General features: G+C 30.5%; 1 protein-coding gene across 3 annotated transcripts in view; it reads right to left on the reverse strand.

The window, feature by feature from the left end:
- The window catches only part of LOC126883266 (putative ATP-dependent RNA helicase TDRD12), a 176,857-nt gene that overhangs the window by 79,736 nt on the left and 82,916 nt on the right, over positions 1 to 14,205 (reverse strand). For all 3 annotated transcript variants that reach the window (XM_050648591.1, XM_050648596.1, XM_050648605.1), the window contains one exon: positions 3,485 to 3,639. In XM_050648591.1, the coding sequence (XP_050504548.1) occupies positions 3,485 to 3,639 (155 nt within the window). The remainder of the gene's footprint in view (positions 1 to 3,484; positions 3,640 to 14,205) is intronic.

Genomic DNA, 14,205 nt, shown 5'->3' on the forward strand with positions numbered 1-14,205 from the left:
CCCCCAAGACAAAAGCACACATCGGCATAGGGTAGACTTTGTTTCTTGGGCTATTCCCTACTTACTGTGAAAATATCACGTAAATCGATATAGTAGGATAGAATTCGGAACCACATACCCTCATTGACTGCCCTATACTACCCAATCAACTGATTTATTCAAACTAGAAAAAAAAATCAGGTCCGGCTTTAAAAAATTATTTCGTTTTGGTCTTAGAAAAAATTTCACCCTGTATACGGTTTTTGAAAACTCTAATAATAATTTTACAAATTAGATTTTACAAATTAGGCAATAATTAAAATGGCATTATTATTTTTTCCCCACGATTACTTAACTTTTTATAAAAAAATCAAATTTGACTATGAAAAAAGTTTGGTGAAGTGAACCATAGATTTAAAAAAAATATTTTTTTTGCAAAATCTATTTTTTTTAACAAATATTTAATTTATACATAATAAATGTATTACTACTTCCACAGCTTGTGCTATACGTTGTAAATAATAAAACCCTTTTAGCTAATTTCCAGAATTTCAAAAGGAAGAGGTTGTTTTGAATAATACTAAAACATCGCCCTGTATAGTGTTTGTTTAGTGGTTCATAGGTATTGAATTCTCAGTGTTTTATTTCAAAGGGCAAAATACAGTAAATTTATTTTTTAAATTAAAGAAAAGAAAATACATATTATGTAGAACATTGAACATAATCGGATTTATTTGCATGTTTAAGTAAATTTAACAATATTATGTATGTGTGTACAACAATTGTATTTATACATAGATACATAAAAGAACTTAAGAAACAAATAAAACAATAAAACAAATTTTTTTTGAGATTTATAGCAGATTTTCGAAATGAAATCCATCTTTGTCGGACCATCAACTGTCTAATATACCTCCTGAGAAAGGGATCATTTCTAATAATGTTACAAGAATCAATAATTTTAGAATTTTAATAGAAAACAAACGTTTTCAGTGTTTTATTGTTAAATAATTTTATCAGTTACTTAGTTCTTGTCGCGTATTAATATTTTCTCTATAAACCATTTCTTTTAATCGACCTCATAGGGAATAGTCGACAGGGTTAAAATCAGGTGATCTAGGTGGTCATGCATGAGGCCCTCCGCGTCCTATCCACCTATTTCCATAAGTTACATGAAGATGTTGACGAACAGAAACTGAGATTCGGCAAACTATTTGTAAAATATGATAATGCAAAAAAAGTATAAACAGTGTAAGAAACACAAATAAATAATAACGATGGCGAACGAAAAGTCAAATTATGTACCCAAACAACGAAAATGTCAAATCATCATTTTTTTACACATACATAGTATTAATAATACATGGTGAGAAGGTAGTGATGCAAGAAACGACGGGAAAAATATTTCTTTTTGTTTTTGTTTAATTTAGGTTTATTTGTTTATCTCCTTTTTGGCAAACAAATATTATACAGGATGATGTTTTAGTATTATTCAAAACAACCTGTTCCTTTTAAAATTCTGGAAACTGGCTAAAAAGGTTGTATTATTTAAAACGTATAGCACGAGCAGTGGTAGTATTATTATTTGTAAATTAAATATTTGTTAAAAAAAAAAAAATTTTTGTAATAAAAGTTAATTTTTTCAAATCTATGGTTCACTTCACCAAACTTTTAATTCATAGTCAAATTTGATTTAAAAAAAATTAAGTAATCGTGTAGGGAAAAAAATAAATATGCCATTTGAATTACTTATTTGTCTAATTTGTAACATTCTTATTAGACTTTTCAAAAACCGTATACAGGGTGAAATTTTTTCTAAAACCAAAACGAAATAATTTTTTAAAGCCGGGCCTGATTTTTTTCTAGTTTGAATAAATCAGTTAATTGGGCGGTAACTTATAAATTAAATATTTGTTCAATAAAAATTAATTTTTGTAAAAAAAGTAAATTTTTTTAAATCTATGGTTCTTTTCACCAAACTTTTAATTCATAGTCAAATTTGATTTTTTATAAAAAATTAGGTAATTGTGTGGGGAAAAAATAAGTACACCATTTTAATTGCCTATTTGTCTAATTTGTAAAATTTTTATTATAGTTTCCGAAAACCGTATACAGGGTGATTTTTTTTCTAAGACCAAAACGAACTAATTTTTTAAAGCCGGACCTGATTTTTCTAGTTTGAATAAATCAGTTAATTGGGCGGTAAATTATAAATTAAATGTTTGTTCAATAAAAATTAATTTTTGTAAAAAAAGTTTATTTTTTTAAATCTATGGTTCTTTTCACCAAAATTTTAATTCATAGTCAAATTTGATTTTTTTATAAAAAATTAAGTAATTGTGTGGGGAAAAAATAAATACGCCATTTTAATTCTAATTTGTAAAATTCTTATTATAGTTTTCAAAAACCGTATATAGGGTGAATTTTTTTCTGAGACCAAAACGAACTAATTTTTTAAAGCCGGACCTGATTTTTTCTAGTTTGAATAAATCAGTTGATTGGGTGGTAATGGTGTAACGATTGACCAAAATAAGAGACACATCGATCTTAGTATTCAAATATTATGACGAATACAAATTTCTGTAAAAATTAACAACTCGCCTTTTGTATTATTAAACAATGGGAGCAGACACTTTTTAATGGTCATTTGTTATTCCCCATAGGGGCCTGCATACGAGGTAGGAGTATGTACAGTTCCTCATGACTCATCTGTATGGGAGATTTTTTTGTGCTTTCTGCGTTTTTTAGATTTTTAGTCTGCTTTTATATAAAAACAGTTGTTTTTAGAACTCTTTAGCAACGTATTAGTATAATATAATATTTATGGACTAGAATTGAATGCCGACATGATCAACCAAAAGAGAAGTTGTATTTGGTAATTTTTCTAGTGACATTATGGGTGTGGATCTACCTTTTGAGTTTTACTTCTCCTGATTCAAAAATAGGGTTTAACATAAAAAGAATAAAAGATGAAGAATTATTTTTCAAGCAGCGTATATGTTACGGGTAAAGTTAGATAAACGGGTAATTCTTGGATTACCCGGGTAAAGTGCGAAGTACTCGCCAGGTTTTTGTAAAATAAATGCAAATGTAAAGCTGCTGGAAATATTTGTAACTCCAAATGCCACAGCAGCTTGTCTTGTTTTAACAAATAGATTATAATTTTTGTTTCTGCATTATTTATAGTTTTACTTTCCTTACTTTTGTAAAATGCATTTTTTTCTTAAATTAAGGTATCTTTCAAAAAGTTACGGCCTTGTTATTACTAGTAAACCCAATTAAGCATTTAACCAAGAGGCAGCAGGTAGAATGTGTTTTTCTCGAATAAAGCCCGAAATTTGAACTATTTAAATTATATTTCGGACTTACTATCAGATATTGCTGATACCTCGCGAGTACTTCGCCCTTTACCCAGGTAATCCTAGAATTACCCGTTTACCTAACTTTACCCGTAACATATACACAAAATTATTCATAGAAAAATTAGTGATATACAACGACTTACCTCTTTAGTTTCTAAAGGACTCCGGCAACTCTCCAGGAGACATTTATACCGTTTCACAAACTTCGTCCAGGTCGTTGGAAGAGAATAATGTATTAATACATGAGCACACGTAACGCTCAGAAATGAGTTGAGGATATAGTCGCTGCACACCAAAACTGCGAAAAAGAGACAAACTCTAAAATTGATAGCGACTTGCACAAGTATACAGTTGTTCCGGCGGATATTTGCTAGTAATGTTGAAAAAGTAACTATTCGTTACAAAGTACTCCTTACTTACGAATACCGAAAGTAACGATTACTATACAGAGAGGCAAATCGTTACTTTGATTACTCTGATTACTTCCGTTACTTCATACCAATCGTATTAGAGCGAGTAACGACTATTGTATCTACTTTGATTGCCTACTCAGATTACTTCGTTACTTTGTACCAATCGTATCAGAGCGAGTAACGACTATTATATCTACTTTGATTACTCTAATTACTTCGTACCAATCGTAACAGAGCGAGTAACGACTATTGTATCTATTTTGATTACTCTGATTACTTCATACTTCGTGAAGGTCGTTATTATATCGGAATACCTATACAAAATACCTACCTACTGAGAAATACGATTCTCGATATGATTACCGGTACTTAAATGCAAAAGTAACAAAAGTAATCATAGTAATCAACCAGATTGGTGAAGGTCGTTGTTATATCGGAATACCTATACAAACCTTCCTACTCAGAAATACGATTCTCGATATGATTACCGGTACTCAACTACAAAAGTAATCATAGTAATCAAATCATGTTTATCCCGTAAACAGTCGGTGAAGGTCGTTGTTATATCGGAATGCCTATACAAAATAGCTACCTACTGAGAAATACGATTCAAGATATGATTATCGGTACTCAAATACAAAAGTAATCATAGTAATCAAAGTAACGAATACTGTAAATGATTACTTTATACAAAATACCTACCTACTGAGAAATACGATTCTCGATATGATTACCGGTACTCAAATACAAAAGTAGCAAAAGTAATAATAGTAATCAAAGTAACGAATACTGTACATGATTACTTTATACAAAAGTAACGATTTGTAACGAATACTCGAAAGTAACTATAATCAACATCACTAATATTTGCACAAGAATGAAATTATTCACTAATTACTTTTAATTCTAGATCTTTTTTACTCACAGAAACTAGTATCCGCTTGTCCATAGAAACAACAATAAATTAAACAAGGATAAACAATACAGCTCGTTTTTAATACAATATTTACCAAGAATTTTGGCTTTATCATTTGCAGTAACATTGGCGCATTTGCTTTGTTTACAAATGGTTTCTCATATTATAAAAACTTTTAGTCTTTGTTTGTACATTGTAATTTTTATTGTCAAACATAATTGTTAGAAGAACTAAGTAACTATTGCTCTCTTATTTAATTACTTCCGATAATTATTTATTTTTAAGATAATGAGACAAGTAATATTTTCTAACCTACAAATTGTCCTTATATGTACTACCTACATGAGTCTGGTTATAGTTCTGTCAAACGGAAACTTATTTTTTTATTTTCGAGATTACTTTTTGACTTTTTGTTTTTTTTTTTTAATTTATTTATTACCGTTCTATATTTATCTTTATATTAGTAGTAGTCGGTATGATTTTCAAGCTGTTTAATGTTGAGTCCATCAATCTCCTCAATAGTGAAAAAAGATCAAACGCTTCAATGATATAACTTTATAAAATATGTCCACTGGGATAATAGATATCCAGTCGTGTGATGGATGACCGAAGTTAAGTTTAACGTTTGAGTTAAATTTAAGATAACTCTCAGGGACAACGTGCCCATAACTATTTACGTAAATTCGGTGTGATGGATCTTTCACCGTTATGAGATAGTTATTTCTTCAGCGTTAAAAAAGAGAAATAACATTTGACTAACAAAGTTTGAAGTAACAAAGAGAACCTTATATAGAAATAGTACAAATTGGAGTGAGCGCGAGAGATCGATCGGAAAAGGATCGGAACATGCCACAAGCTTGACAGGATGTGAAGTTATCCATAAAAGCAGCGTTGTCGAGTTGATATAATTGTACTAGTTTGATATAATTAACAACCAAACTTTTGATACTAAAGTATCTTAAAGTAAAAACCTCCAATTTTGTGATATAAGAAATTTGCTTCAAATAACATTAAACGACGTTTTTTAAAGTTTTTGTACAAAATATGTTGGTTTAGTACATTTTGTGTCTGTGTCACTATTTCAGCCATTTCAGTGCATTTACAAAAATTTATCTGGCAACACTGCATATGTTTATAAATTTCAACTTATATTCAACAATTATATCTCGAGTTGATTTTTGTATGATTTTTAAAATTGTATTAACCTCCATTCTTAAATTATTAGCTTTACTTTTTATTGTTAATTATTATTTTAATCCTATTATTACCTACGGGCTTGTAATTGTTATTTGAAGTCTATTTTTTTGATATTTTTAATTTTGCACTGCTTTATATTTGATAGTAAATTAATAACATGCCGCACAAAATCCTAGGACAACATGAAGCAGCGTTCTTCGTTGAATATTCACTTGATTTCTATCTAAAAACGAAGTCAAAAGATGAACTAACCTTACATATCCTTACATAACTATAGAGTTATCTCATAACTTGAGGTTTGACGTCGCGTTATAAAGTGACAGTTGATATACCAGATAACTCAAGAGCTGTCAAGAAATAACGCAAGTAGTTAAGTTAAGTATGATACATCACACCAATTCGAGGATTATAACATAACTACAGGATAACTTTACGTTAACGATAACTTCGGTCATCCATCACAGGACTGATTACCTAATAATTGATTTAATTCACTTAGGGCCGGTTGTTCGAAAGCTAATCAACAATGATCACTATCAAATATTTAATTACTGTCACAACTGTCAATGTCAACTTTGGTTGGGTTGCTGAAAACAATTAATTATAATTATGAGATTAGTTAATCAATTAACATAACAATTATTAACATAATTTATTAACTAATTTCATAATTGTAATCAATAATTATGTTTTCAGCAACCCAATCAAAGTTGACATTGACAGTTGTGACAGTAATTAAATATTTGATAATGTTCATTTTTGATTAGCGTTCAAACAACCGGCCCTTAATGTTTTGATTTAATTTTTGCGAATGAATCATTACGTTTATGCAAAGATCCAACGGAACAATTGTACAGTACCAGTTAACGTTAAGGTCTTTACTTATAGGAACAAATGTAAAATTGATATACAGGGTGTAACAAAAATGCAGGTCATAAATTAAATCACATATCTGGGATCAAAAATAGTTCAATAATTGAACCTAACTTACCTTAGTACAAACGTGCACATAAAAAAGTTACAGCCCCTTGAAGTTACAAAGTGAAAATGGATTTTTTTCAATATATCGAAAACTATTATAGATTTTTTATTGAGAATGGACAAGCCGCATACTTATCGCAGGAACATCTTAAAAAAATTATAGTGAAATTTGTGCACCCCATAAAAAGTTTATGGGGTTTTGTTCCCTTAAACCCACCTCCCAAACTTTTGTGTACGTTCCAATGAAATAATTATTGTCGCACCATTAGTTAAACACAATGTTTTTAAAACTTTTTGCCTCTTAGTATTTTTTTTCGATAAGCCAGTTTTTATCAAGATTAAGCTTATTTTTTAATATGTTTACATAAAATTTTTATGGGGGATTTGTTCCTTTAAACTCCCAAATGTTTGTATACGTTCCAATTAAACTATTATTGTGGTACCATTAGTTAAACACAGTGTTTTTAAAACTTTTTTGTCTCTTAATGACCTAAAAATGTAAATTATAAACAAATTTTAAGTTTATTAACAGGTATCTATAATCGTACGTAACCATATACAAATATATGCTGGATTCGAGAAATATTCAAAATATCTCGATAAACACTGGCTTATCGAAAAAGCACTAAGAGGCAAAAAAGATTTAAAAACATCGTTTTTAACAAATGGTACCACAATAACAATTTAATTGGAACGTACACAAAAGTTCGGGGGGGTTAAGGGAACAAAACCTCCATACAATTTTTATGAGGTGCACAAATTTCACTATATTTTTTTTTAAGATGTTTCTGCGATAAGAATGCCACTTGTCCATTTTCAATAAAAAATCTATAATAATTTTCGATATCATAAAATCCTTTATAAAAGGTATATTTGTTAAAATCCCTATACAGGGCTACATCAAATACATCCCGTATAGGGATTTTAACAAATATAGCTTTTATAAAGGATTTTATGATTTTGTAATGGTATACAGCCAACTACAGGAAATTTTTCCTCGTGAATTTTTGATACATTGGAAAAAATCGATTTTTATTTTGTAACTTCAAAGGGCTGTAACTTTTTTTATGTGCACATTCTTACTAAGGTAAGTTAGGTTTAATCGAACTATTTTTGGTCGCATATTATGTGATTTAATTTATGGCCTGTATTTTTGTTACTGTATTACTGTCAGTCTTAATATTAACCCTCAGAGCACAAAGCTATTTTTGCGGCGTTGTTTACCAAGCGGGGTCCCAAAAGGACCCCAGTTTGTTTATTGACTTTTTGATTTTTATATTTATTTTACTTTAGGCCCTAATACGGCAGTCAATGAAGTTATTTGGCTCCGAATTCCTTCCTACTACATCGATTCACTTGATATTTTCACAGTGAGTAGAGACTAGCTCAAGAAATAAAGTCTAGCCTATGCCGATGTGTGCTTTTATCTCGGGGGATGGTTCCCACCCCTTCTTGTGGTGGAAAATTTTTTGGTTAAAATAACCACAGAAGTGACTAGAGAACCTAATTCTAAGCAAAACTGTTGTATATATTTTTTGAAAACTCAATACTTTTAAGTTATTCGTGGTTGAAAATTGGCCGTTTTCATTGAAAAATGACACCTTTTCAGACGGTTTTTTACGAATACCTTAAAAACCATGCATCTAACGAAAAAAACTGTATAAAATATTTTTGTAGCTTATAAAAACACAAAGAGATTCGTTCCTTCATACATCTTCTAGTTATAATACAAAAAGAGATATGGTAGGTGAGAAGAGTTTGTTTTTTTAGTGCATGCTCAAATTGGTGTATTCAACTTGAAATAAAATAGAAACGGTCGATTTTAGGTGCTACCAATACCTTTTATAGTGCTTGAAAAGACCTTTAAAATGAGCAATATTAAATGTCGATTACATTAAAACTAAGCAAGATATGCTGCAAAAAATATTGATGACTAATGTATTTTAAGAAAAATGAGAAGTATATTGAACCCCTCATCTATCAGAATTTTAATGCATCGTTTGCTTTCTACAATACTTTTTAATATAGTATGTTTTCTATGTTCAAAAAGTTGGACGGGTTTAAAATGAATGGCTTTGAAAAACATAAGATCAAATTATAGAGCGCATTTTTAAATTTTCTTAATCTTCCTTTTTCCTCTATGTAACTCAAAAATGATAAAAGATACGGAAAAAAGATATCACACAAAAATGTAGGGTTTTGTTAGATAAAAATTTGGCTTTTGTTTTTCATTATTGTATCTCCTAACATTTTTAAGTTACATGTAAAAAAATGAAGATTTAAAAATGCACTCCATATGTTGATCTTTTTTTTAACCGTTTATTTTAAACCCGTCCAACTTTTTAAACGTAGAAATAACACTCTAGTAAAAGGTATTATAAAAGTAAAACGATGCATTTAAATTATGGTGGATGAGCGGTTAAAAATATAATTCTCATTTTTTTTAAATACATTAGTCATCAATATTTTTTGCAGCATATCTCGCTTAGTTTGAATGCAATCGACATTTAATATTGATCATTTTAAAGGTCTTTTTAAGCACTACAAAAGGTATTGGTAGCATTATACACCTAAAATCAACCATTTCTTTGTTATTTCAAGTTGAATACACCGATTTGAGTTGAGCATGTACCAAAAAAAAACAAACTCATTTCACCTAGCATATCACTTTTTGTATTATAACTAGAAGATTTATGAAGGAACTAATATCTTTGTTGTTTTGTAAGCTATAAAAATGTTTTATATAGTTTGTTTAGTTAGATGCACATCTTTTAAGGTATTCGCAAAAAACCGTTCAAAAAGGTGTTATGTTTCAATGAAAATGGCCAATTTTCAACCACGAATAACTCACAAAGTGTTGAGTTTTCAAAAAAAATATATAGAACAGATTTTGCTTAGAATTAGGTTCTCTAGCTACTTCTAGGGTTATTGTAACCAAGAAATTTTCCATCCCCGAGAAGGGGTAGGCCACCCACAAGATAAAAGCGCATATCGACATAGGGTAGACATTGAGTTAGGAGATAAGTAGAGGCTATTCCCAAAATTTCAGTGAAATCCATGCCATGCAGTAGGATAGAATTCGGAGGTAACTATTCTTGCTCCGATTGACTGGCGTATAAATAACATGATGTGCAAAACGCAATGTTGAAAGTTTTTATTTTCTTAGAAAAAAAAATGAAGATTTCACTAAAAATAAACATGTGTGTTTTAAAGTTTTGTTATTATTTATTTTATCTATGAGTTCGAAACTTCATCATTCCGTCAATTATTTCTTAAAGACAAAAGAATTGAAGTCGATAGAGCACTAAATTTATGTCTAACGTTAAACGCCCAGCGCATATTTGATTGAAATAATAAATATAAAACAAATATTTCTGAAAAGTGTTATACAGGGTGTCCAGAAACTCTACCGACAAACGAAGACAGGAGATTCCTCGGATAATTTTAAGACAATTTAACCCAATTCGCCTAATCCGAAAATGCTTCCTAAGGGAGCTAGAGCTCTTTGAAGATGGCGCCATGTAATTAGTTTTTCTCAAATACTTCCAGAATGATTATATTTAGAAAAACGAAAATTTGTATACATGTTTACTTTTCAGTAATGAATCGATTCCATCCATTGCGCATTTCTAGTACCGGTCATAGCGTCCGTTTTGGGTATGTCAACGGTTATTTTATCGCATAACTTTTTTGTCTTCAACTTTTAAGCATTTTTGAGACTGGATTATTAAATTGCGAGGTATTCTAGTACTAAAAGATACTCTTACTTTAAGTCGGTAGGACACACCGTTTTCTAGAAAAATCGATTTAAAAGTTTTTAGTTTTGCGAATTTGAAAAAAAATTGAAAAAAATTAAAAAAAACGATGTTATTTACCAACTTAAAGCAAGAGTAACTTTTAGTACTCGAATATCTCATAATTGAATAATCTAGTGCCAAAAATACTTAAAAATTAAAAACAATAAAATTATGCTATAAAATAACTGTTGACCTACCCAAAACGGACGCCTATGACCGGTAGTAGAAATTCGCCACTAATGAAATCGATTAATCTCTGGAAAATAAATAAATGTACCAGTTTTCATCTTTCTAAATAGTTTTTTTTTAATCTTTTTTTGACATTCAAAGAACGAAAAATTTTCAAATCGATCTTTCTAGAAAACGGTGTATCCTGTCGACTTCAAGTAAGAGCACCTTTTAGTACTAGAATACCTAACAATTTAATAATTCTGAGTCAAAATTGCTTAACAATTAAAGTCAAAAAAGTTAGGCGATAAAATAACCGTTGCCCTCCCAAAACGGACGCCTATGACCGGTACTAGAAATTCGCAATAGATGGAATCATTCATTTCTGGAAAGTAAATACGCATACTAATTTTCGTTCTTCTAAATAGAAGCGTTCTGGAGGTATTTAAGAAAATCTAATTACATGACGCCATCTTCAAAGAGCTCTAGCTCCCTTAGGAAGCATTTTCGGACTAGGTGAATTGGGTTAAATTGTCTTAAAATTATTTGAGGAATCTCCTGTCTTCGTTTGTCGGTAGAGTTTCTGGGCACACTGTATAATTAACATTTAAAAGGTTAAAATGACACATATTAAAAAAAAACATCCTCAATAAAAAATTGTGTAAAAAATAATTTAGAAAAAACACTTGCTGGGGTCTCTTTGGAACCCCGCTTGGTGCTATAAGGGTTAACTAAATTACAACGTCAAGCTGTCATATGTTAGTCCTAATCTGTGATGACTGAGTGAAGTGAAGTGACAACTGAATGCAGGGCCCTGATTCTAAATCAAATTTCGACACTAAACAAGTCGCTTTCAATATGGTGACGTCGAAATGCGACTGTGCAAGCCTTGTGGATTTTAGTTGAACTAACGAAATGACGTCATGTTTTGGCAAAATTCATGAATTTTGCCAAAACAAAAACAATGACAAACACACAAGACAATAGAAACGTAATACTAAACGACACAATAGAAGCGGTTAATGATTATATATATTTGGGACAGATTATAAAAATAAATAAGGAAAACCAAACAGCGGAGGTAAAAAAAAGGGTCAGATTAGCCTGGGCAGGATTTGGAAAATTAAAATGGGTCCTAAAGAATAAAAAAATACAACAATACTTAAAAACAAGAGTGTTTGACCAGTGCATACTCCCAATTCTCACATACGCATGCCAAACATGGACCTTGACCAAGGCAAACATGGATAAAATAATAAAGACACAAAGAGCCATGGAGAGAGCAATGTTAGGAGTACAATTGACAGACAAAAAGCAAAACAACTGGGTCAGAAATAGAACAAAAGTCAAAGACGCAGGCCAACATATAACCAGGCTAAAATGGAGCTTCGCAGGTCATAACGCTAGACAAACGGACAATAGGTGGAATAGCACGATACAACAATGGAGACCATGGACAGGAAAGAGAGCAAGAGGACGACCCCAGATGAGATGGGGAGACGACATTAAAAAGATAGGAGGAACGCACTGGAAACAGAAAGCACTAAACAGAAGCGAATGGAGGAAACTGGGGGAAGCCTATGTTCAGAATTGGACGAATTAAAGGGCAAAAGAAGAAGAAGAACGAAATGACGTCACGAAATAGCGACTATCGAAATTAATAGCGACTTTAAAAAGGGTGTTGATATTATAATTTCGATGTCGAAATTATTTGACACGGAGATGAATGAATGGCCAAAAGCGAGGTTAGGTTTAGTTTAGATGTGTTTTGTTTATTTCTTGCAAGGAAAACTAAAGCAAAAGGTATTAATATGGCTGGGTTTAATTGAAATTTGCTTGTTTTGAGGAATTAGATAGAATAGTATTAAATTAGAAATATAATAATTGAGAATGTCCACAACATGAATCATCAACTCAATGAAAGATGTAAGGTAATAATCTGGGAAAATTAGTAAAAAGCAAGGAAACTTAATTACCAGCTATTTTATTGCTGGACATGCTGAAATCAAATCTTAAAATTTCCTATATTCGTAATATAGCTGTGCAAAGTCCACAGAAAGTGTGCTATTTTGTTTATAAACAAATTAGCGCTCCGAAATCTTTTTTTTATTGCTCTATAACTCCGAAAATTTTAACTTTCAACCAAAACACTCACATAAAAATTGACAGTAATTTAATTCTGCACATTGATAATTTATTTCAATTTCCTTCGCCGAAAATTTTCCTCGGAAAATTCGGGTTTTTCAAACAAAATCTTTAATTTTCAACTAAAATTTAAGAGAAGTAATTATTTATCAATAATTAAATAATTTGGTGACAGTGACAAATCTTTTTTGTTATGAGTGTCTTGGAAGATATGAAAATTTGTATGTACAAAGAGGACAGGAATTAAAAGGTATCTAATGGTTCAAAGATTAAAATCCTGTTGTTTATAACTCTGTCACAAATGCCGGTCAAATTTGACCGGTTATACCTGGAATCACTCCTCGCAATTCAATTTTTTTTTCTTCGAAAAGGGCACAGAAGCCGTGCCCTTTTCAACAGCGTTAACTTAATTTAATTTAATCTAATATTTTCTGATGGGTTCTATTTGTTTATAAGCCAAAAAATTGTTTCTTTATAACATTCCTGAGACCGCTCAAATGGTCCAATTTCAATCCTGTAAGGTACGTTGAATAGGTATAGTGCTTTTTTATACGAAAATCATAGTTATTCTGGTGTATCATAATCTTTCTGGTTATTATTTCGACCGAAATTTTTTAATTAACATTTTAATTATTGCTAAACTATTGGTTAGATTGTCGCCGGTCTCCTGATATACAGAGAGGGGCTAAATTATGGAATAAATTCATTTTCTCTAAAATGGACGATTTTAGAGAAAAATCCAGAAACAGGTCGATTTTTATTTTTAAATTAAATTTTTTTGGCATATATTTCAAACTAGTGACGTCATCCATCCGAGCGTGATGACGTAATCGATTATTTTTTAAATAGGAATAGGGGTTCGTGTTGTAGCTCATTTACAAAGGCGTTCAATTCTCTATTCAGTATTATAAACATTAATATCATTATTTATACAGGGAGGCCAAAAACATTTTTGAATTAAATTAATTGACGCAAGAAGAACAATGCATGCAATTTATTTAACTCAAAATACATTTTACTGCTGTCAGAAAATAGAAAAAAATGTTTATTTTGAAAATAAACATTGCTTTTAGCTTAAATTAAATGTTTAAACTGCCAATAGGTAGGAGGGAGGCTGTTTGTGATTTAATTTAAGCGAAAAGAAATGTTTATTTGTGAAATAAACCTTTTTTTCTATTTTCTGACAGCAGTACAATGTATTTTGAGTTAAATAAATTACATACATTCTTCTTTTTGCGCCAATTAAT

The sequence above is a fragment of the Diabrotica virgifera genome, chromosome 1 (genome assembly GCF_917563875.1).
Source record: "Diabrotica virgifera virgifera chromosome 1, PGI_DIABVI_V3a".
Taxonomy (NCBI): Eukaryota; Metazoa; Arthropoda; class Insecta; order Coleoptera; family Chrysomelidae; genus Diabrotica; species Diabrotica virgifera.